This window comes from Egretta garzetta, unplaced genomic scaffold (genome assembly GCF_000687185.1).
Source record: "Egretta garzetta isolate BGI_Z169 unplaced genomic scaffold, ASM68718v1 scaffold590, whole genome shotgun sequence".
NCBI lineage: Eukaryota > Metazoa > Chordata > Aves > Pelecaniformes > Ardeidae > Egretta > Egretta garzetta.
This window is the reverse complement of record NW_009258304.1, coordinates 254,132-261,665: the sequence shown is the minus strand read 5'-3', so window position 1 is coordinate 261,665 and position 7,534 is coordinate 254,132. Positions and strand designations below refer to the sequence as shown.

Sequence of the window (7,534 nt, the reverse complement as noted above, 5' to 3'; positions counted from 1 at the left end):
AGGCCAGGACACGCTGCACATCCACGTATACGCTGTATTTGGAGGCCGTGCAGGTCTTGTCGTAGCTGAGGATGCCGGCTACGTACCAGGTGTCGTCACTCGAGTCCTGCACGGCGAACGCGCCGCCGGCGTCCCCGTAGCACGTGTCCTCCCGCAGCTCGCTCATGCCCACGCAGAAGGTGTCGTTGCTGAGGATGGGCTGGACCCAGTAGGACTCATTGCGCGCTTTGTAGTACTGCCTACACTTCTCACCCTCTGCCACCGGCAGCATCACGTACTTCAGCATCTTGGGAGTGGCAAAGGTGGCACCGGAGCCCCAGCCTGAGACGTAACCCACCCGCCCCGGGCGCACGTAGTCCTTCTGGGGCAGGCAGATGGGCATCACCTCCTCTCCCAGGGGCACCTTCTGCTTGAGCTTCAGCAGGGCCAGATCCACAGCCTCGGGGTAGCTGGGGTGCAGCACCACGCGCTCGATGCCCAAGGCAGGCTGCTCCTGGCTGCCCAGGAAGAGCTGCAGTGTAGGGGCGATCTCCTCCGGCTTGGTGTTCTCAGTGTGGTTCAGGTAGACGTTCTTGCCCGTGGTCAGCACCCACTGGTCACCAATGAGCGTGGCCCCCACGCTGAGGTTGTGGCGGGTCCCCAGCCGGCCCTGCCAAGGGAAACTGCCCTTCCCAGCCAGCAGGCCCCCGATGATGCGCTGCATCTGCCTGGGGGGGTTCTTCGGCTTTCCACACACTGCATAGGGCAGAGCAGGGCCCTGGTGAGCTCTCCGAGGCCGGCAGGCGCTGAATGCCTCCCAGCCCGCAGAAGCCCCAGGGAGCAGCACTGAAGATAGGGGATGCGAGCAGCCCCTGCAGCCCATGGTTGCCCAGCAGAGACCCACTTCACAGTCCCCCACCCACCCCACCCCTTGCAGCCCGGGCCCCTGCTGCGCTGCTCTCACCTGGCTCGCAGACAGGTGCCTCCTTGCCATCTTCAGGGCTCACCCACGCGTGATCCTCATCACACTTGTACGTGCCTTTGGAAGGAAACCACAGTCAGCACCCCTGCCCTGCAAGGCCAGGGAAGGGCCCCACAGTCAGCAAGGCACAGAGTTACTTGGGCCTCCCCAGGGCTTGGGAGAGCGGGGGTAGCTACTCATACCCCCCAGGAAGGTGGGGGGGGAGGGGCCCGCACTGTCCGGCATTGGGGCAGCCCCATGGATCCCTTGGAGCTGGGACAAGCTCCAATCCTGGTTGCTGTACCCATGCCGTGTGCCTCACCATCACCAGAGCCACGCAGCTGGTAGTATGGGTCACAGTGGTACTTCACCAAGTGCTCCACGTAGCCGTGTTCAATCTCCGCAGGCTTTGCACAGCTCCACTCTGCAGGCAGAGGATGCTCAGCTGGCCCCGAGGACCCAGCCCAGGACATCATCCCACCTCCAGCGGGTCCCTCCCCAGTCCTGTCTTCCCTGCCCCATGCCTGCTCCCTGCCGCTGGCTTTGTCCAAGCCCCAGTGCTCCCCCCTCGCCCTGGAAGGTACCGCTGGCAGTCGCAGTCTCCAGCACAGTCCAGGCCAGGCCAGCGATCAGCAGCACTGCAGGTCTGCAGGGAAGAGAGGGCACACTCAGCAGAGGGCTCCTACCCGGCTGTTCCCAGCCTGTGGGCTCCACCAAGACCAGGGCCCTGGCCAGGCTCATGCCCTGTTCCGAGGGCTCCCTCCCCAGGGGGGGAGGCCCCAGAGGGCCGATCCCGCACCCCCGGGGCTGCCCATCAGACACAGCCTGGAGAAGCCGCCTGGGCCAGACGTGGAGCCTGCTGCTGTGGAGGACGAGGCTGCAGTGTTGAGACCCAGAGCACTTCCAGGCCCAACATGGGTCCTGCCACAGCCCACAGCAGGGCCAGGTCCTCAGCCAGGCAAACAGGACAGACACAGCACCAAGCACGTGCAGGGACACATCAACATTGCTCACCCCATGCTCCTGGCTCCCTCTTCCTCACAGCAGCCTCCTTCTGAAGGTCGATGCTGTTCAGGGCTCCCTCCTCATCCTTTTTATTGCCACCTCCCTCGCCCTGGTGCAGCCCCGTGTGCTCCAGCCCTCCTGACCCTGCCGTATGCAGCCAGCACCTTTCCCAGCAAGAGGAGCACAAAAATCCCCACCTGGCTTGCAGCCTGCCTGGCAGAGGCTCCCGGGAAACCTGCCAAGTCCCCATGAGAAGCCAGCGTGCCAAGAGCTTCCTGGATTTTGCAGCTGCAAATATGCAGGGAGGGATCTGGCTGCAGATGCTGGTGCCCTGGCGCTGCGACACCAGCTGAGGTTCACAGAAAGCAGAGCCAGCCCCTGCCCCCTGCAAAACTGCCCTGTGCCACCACCTAGAGCCGGCCCTGCGGGGGCACCTGGCAAGGCAGAGAGCACCCTGCCAGCCACCCTGCAAAGCTGGGGCGCAGTGGGGCTCAGCGACACCAGCGCCCTGGGCAGCGCCGGCCCAGCTGGCCGAGAGGTGCAGCACATCCCATGCCAGCTCGCCGCAGGCTCCGAGGGACTGTAGCCAAGCCACCCTCTTCCCACAAGCACCCAGCCCTGCCTGTCCAGCGGGTTCCAGCCTCACATCCTGGCAGCCCCTGGCCCCCTGGGTGCAGGTTGTTTGTCAGCAGAGGCAAGGGCCCAGCCCAGCTTTACGGGAACTCGTAGCAGCAATCACTGGCCAGCGCCCAGCTGGATGGGACCGGCCAGCAGCAAGGGCGCAGGGCAGAGCTCATCAGCCTGCTCCGAGGAGCAAAGTCTGCTTCCAGTAGGAGCACAACCGAGGGGCAGCATGGAGTGGAAGGGACAGGCACCCACCCTCTTACCTATCCCAGGGTGCCACCGTCGCAGCGAGGCCACCCCAAAACTATCTGGAGCACGTGGGGCCAGTCCCAGCCCTGAGCCATTGAAGCCTGGCCTGCCGGGGGTCTCGCCAGGGACCCTCCTGCCCCTTGGACGCTCCACTCCTTCAGGCTCGGGAGGATCATCTGTGCCTGGTCCCAGACACTCCAGAAGAGGGCCTTCCCATCCTGTGCAAGCTCCTTCCTGTCTCATGGGGTGCCTGTCCCCCTAAATAATGCAGGTCTTGAGATCTCTGGCCCAGCACCAGCCATACTCATGCAACCACACTTGAAACACAGAAAGCTAGAGTCCAGCACAGGACACATCAGGGCTTGACATCTCCGACCCATGAGCCACGCCAGCGCTTAGGAAGGTGCCGTGGCATTTGATGCGAACAGGCTCAGAGAGCACCGTCCCGCTGCAGCAGGCTTGTCCCTCCGCAGGAGACTGCCGTGCCCTGGCAGGGGGGAAAGGAGCGACTGTGCCTTGGCGCCCACTCAGCAGCCTCAGAGTTAGCTCCGACAACGGGACTGCCCACAAGAAGCTGGAGGGAGCTGCCCCAGCCTGCCCGTGGGGCACAGACCACAGCCCAGTCACCGGGCTACGGCAGCGCAGGGCCACACTTGAGGCCAACGCCCCCAGCGACTGCCGCGACAGTGCAAGGCACTGAACGTCTCCGAGCCAGTCACGAGTCGGCTGCAGAGCAGACAAGAGTGCTGTGGGACAAGGTGAAACGCAAGCTCATGCTCCCACAGGCATGGCAGCCACCTTCAGAGTGGGAGAGCAAGCGCCTCGCAGGCCCTCTCCAGAGAAACCACGTAAAAGCCTTGGGCAATGGATGGGGCCATTCCCTGCTAGAGCAGCAGTAAGCACCACCTGCCTGAAGCAGGGAATCCAGGAGCCAAAGAGGCTGGGGCAGAGGGCTGCGAGAGAGCAGGTGGGTGACAGCCCTGATGTGAGCCGAGGGCCACCAAGAGCAGGGTGAGCAGTCCCGCTCCTCCTGCAAGCAGGTTTCATGGAGTGCTTGATGCAATCCTGCTCCGCAGAGTGGATTGCGAAAGGCTGCAGAGGGAACACCATGTCCAGGTCAAGCTGTGTTGCTCAAGAAAGGCCTGACATGACCGCAGGGCTCCAGGGTAAAGCAGCAGTCAACACCAGAGGCCCCAAAGACAACACCGAGAGCCTCCAGAAGCATGAACAAACAGGGCTTCTCTGTAACAAGTGATGGCACAACCACAGCGGCCTCCCAACACCACATACTGGCAGCAAAGGGAAGGAACGGCGCCCAGCACCTCCCAAGGGCTCAGCCTCAGGCAGAGGTCTCTGCGAGGGGAGCCCTGGCGAGCTCTGCGTGGATCCATCCAAGCCCAGCTACCCTGTGGCTTCCAGCACCAGGAAAAGATACGGTGACCAGGAACAACACAGAGAGCTGATCCCGCTCAGCTCAAGTGAGACGGCCTGCGTCCCTCCGACCCAAGGGGTGTCCCCAGAGCAGCAACACACAGGACCAGGTGAGCCAAACGTTTATTGACACTTGAGCAGGACCTAGGGCCTGCACGTTTGTTACAGGACCGCGTGCAGAGAGGGGAGGAGGGCACGGAGGCTGCAGCGCAGGAGGACCAAGCGCCAGCCAGAGCAGGCAGCGCGGGCTGCGGGGTCCCTAGCAAAAGGGACACCCAATACACCGCTTGGCCCACGGCTCCAGGTAGTAACGCCAGGGGACGTGCTGCAGGAGGAGCCAGGGCACGGGACTGCCCACAGCCTGCAGGGGGCCTTCCTCACCACCCTGCAGAGCCTTACCCACCACTGGTTTCTGCTGGAGAGCCCAACCCGCAGGAAAGCCAAAATACAGCCCTGGACAGGGGCACCTCCCCTGCTCCCCACCACTGCAGCCCCAGCTTCACCCATCACTGACCCCTTCTCAGGGGCCGGGACCAGGATCTCGGCTCAGTCCCAGCCTGCCCAGCACTGGAAGCGTCAGACCTGTCCCTGCTTGGCCATGACTCCTCCCGGCTAGACCTTGGTTCTGCAAGCGCATCAGCACCGGTGGTCTGCTCCAACTGCCTCCATAACATTCTTGAACCCCTGCTCCCTAACCAGGGACAGCATGTGACGGCTCACCCCACGGTACCACCGCTCTGCGCCAGCACGCGGCTGCCCAGAGCCACCGTGGGCCCAGGGGCTCCCTGGGCAGTTGCCTGGCCCGTCGCTCACCTCAGCAGCTCCTCCAGTTCCCGCTTCACGGCCCCCACCACCGGTGGCCCATGATACACGAGCGCCGTGTACATCTGCACAAGCGAGGCTCCAGCGCGGATCTTCTCCAGGGCATCGCGCCCGCTGCTCACCCCACCCACCCCGATGATGGGCACCTGGCCTGCGGGCCAGCGCAGGGTCAGGACAGCACGGGCAACGCCAGCAGGCGTCCCCGAGCCCTGCTCTGCCCCTACCTTGGGTGAGGGCGTACATCTCCCTGATGGTCTGTGTGGAGAGCTCCCGCAGGGGCTTCCCGCTGAGGCCCCCTGGCTCCGTGCGCTGACTGCTTCGGAGGCTGCTGGGGCGGCTCACGGTGGTGTTGCTGACAATCAGCCCGTCCACACCTAGCTGAGGGGGCCAGCAGCGTGAGGACACAGCTGCCACAAACAGCCCCCCACTCTCATCCCCAGGCTGCCAGGCCAGGACCTCCCCCGCCGCAAGTGCCCCAGCAACGTGCCCAGGGACAAAGCACTTGCCCTTCACCGCCTAGACTGTCCCCAAGGTCCGGGTGACACACACAGGCCCCCATGGACTCAAAGCTACCCAGGACACCGCCCCTACGGCAGCCAGAGAGCTGCAGGTCTGCCTGTCCCTTCGGAGAGGTGACTTGCCAGGAGCACGGCAGTCCTGCCCCCGCGCTGTGCAGGGTGAGGCAGGAGGGACGCCAGCCCAGCGTCTCGCCAGCCTCCCCTCCCCACCTCCTCACCTCACAGATGATGCTAGCGATGTCCTGCTTGTCCTGCGTGGTGAGGTCGGGGGCAATCTTCACCAGCAGGGCTGGCTTGCGCTCGAAGGGCAGCCTGTCCCTCTCCACCAGCACCTGCAGGGGGATGCACGGGGGCACAGAGAAGCGCGTGGTGGGGGAACACCTCCTGCCCCGGACTGGGGAGATGCGTGCACCCACCACCACAGGCAGCACAGGGACAGGCCCTGCTCTCCCTGTGCGGTGCCACTGGTGGAATGGGCACCCTACGGCACAGGGTCTCAGGCACACAACCCACACAGGACCACAGTGACACCGTGGGGTGGGTGGCTTGCTGCCCCCTTGCAGGAGCAGAGTGGAGGGCAATGCCTCACTGCCCATAGGCCCTTTGCTAGAGTACAGTGTCCCAGCGAACCCCGTGCCAGCAGCTGATCAGGGGACACTCAGTGGCCCTGCACACCACTCCAGGGAGCCACCACGCTCCTCCCTGTGCTGGGGCAGAGCAGGTGCTGCCAGGGGATGGGATGCATCCGGTGCTGCAGCTGTGGTGCGGGCTGGCTGTGAAGGTCACCCACCTTGGTCAGCAGGTCCCGCAGCTCAGCCTTGCCCTGCAGGTCCCGCAGCCCGGGGGTGTTTGGGCTGGACACATTCACAACCAGGTAGTCAGCCAAAGGGCCCAGCGTCCGGACCCCAGCCACATAGTCAGCTGCAGCATCGGTAGAGCTCTTGTTCTTGCCCAGGTTGACTCCAAGGGGCATCCCCGCTGGAACACAGACATGGCTGAACCAGGGCAGCAGGACCATGCAAGAGGCCAGAGTGCCCGACAAGGGAGGCCCCGGGACCAGCTGAAATCAAGATGGGGATATGCAGCCCATGTGTTTTCACGAGGGTGAGCCTGGGACTGTCCTGCAGCCACAGCAGCATCACCACAGCTGCCCCGGTCAGCACCTCCCAGCACTGCAGCCTCCAGCCTGGCCACCCTGTGGAGGCTGCCCTCAGAAAATGCCCAGCTAGGGCCCTATTGGCTTTGGCCTCAGCAGACACGTCCTGCCCAAAGCAGCAAGTGGAGCCTCTATCACAGAGAAAATGGCAGGAGAAAGGCGCCTGGTCACAGTCCCAAGGAAGAGAGGCTACAGCCCCAAGAGGGTTCTTGCTGTCTGAATGCACCTCGCTCTGGCCAGGCGCCCCCATGCCTGAACACTGGTGTTACGCACCCTTCCTAGCCTACAGCTACCTGGGAGACCCCCAAACCCACCCTGCGGACCCCAAGAGCAAAGGCTGCTAAGCTTGTCTCACCACCAGTGAGCCTGAGCTGGGTCTCCTGGCGGGCCCGCAGCCTGCGCTCCACTGCATCGTGGCCGTGGCTGTTGAATCCGTACCTGCAGCAGAACAGACAAGGTTCAGGGCTGGGCTGGAGTCCACAAGCCCTGAGCAGGACACAGGAGAAACACAAGGGAGACACAGGGACTCCGCAGCTCTGCTCAGCCCATCCAACCCCAGAGCCACTGCAGTGCGGACCACAGAGCCGGGACAGAGCCTCTGCTCCCTGGGGGCGGGCAGCCTGTGGGACACCGCAGAGCAGCCACCCTCAGGTCCCACCTGTTAATGACCGCCTCGTCCTCTGCCAGCCGGAAGACCCTGGGTTTGGGGTTCCCCTCCTGGGGCTTGGGTGTTACAGTCCCTACTTCCACAAAGCCAAAACCCATCTTGTACAGCCCATCCACAGCCTC

At 64.0% G+C, this 7,534-nt stretch overlaps 1 protein-coding gene across 1 annotated transcript in view; it reads right to left on the bottom strand.

The window, feature by feature from the left end:
* The window catches only part of DHODH (dihydroorotate dehydrogenase (quinone)), an 8,630-nt gene extending 1,102 nt beyond the window's left edge, over positions 1-7,528 (bottom strand). The window contains exons 1-10 of the mRNA XM_035894452.1: positions 7,404-7,528; positions 7,101-7,183; positions 6,380-6,567; positions 5,808-5,921; positions 5,296-5,449; positions 5,063-5,222; positions 1,525-1,586; positions 1,263-1,364; positions 944-1,018; positions 5-735 (exon numbers count right to left, since the gene is read on the bottom strand). Of these exons, the coding sequence (XP_035750345.1) occupies positions 5-735; positions 944-1,018; positions 1,263-1,364; positions 1,525-1,586; positions 5,063-5,222; positions 5,296-5,449; positions 5,808-5,921; positions 6,380-6,567; positions 7,101-7,183; positions 7,404-7,510 (1,776 nt within the window). The 5' untranslated portion in view covers positions 7,511-7,528. The remainder of the gene's footprint in view (positions 1-4; positions 736-943; positions 1,019-1,262; positions 1,365-1,524; positions 1,587-5,062; positions 5,223-5,295; positions 5,450-5,807; positions 5,922-6,379; positions 6,568-7,100; positions 7,184-7,403) is intronic.
* Positions 7,529-7,534: the final 6 nt, after the last annotated feature.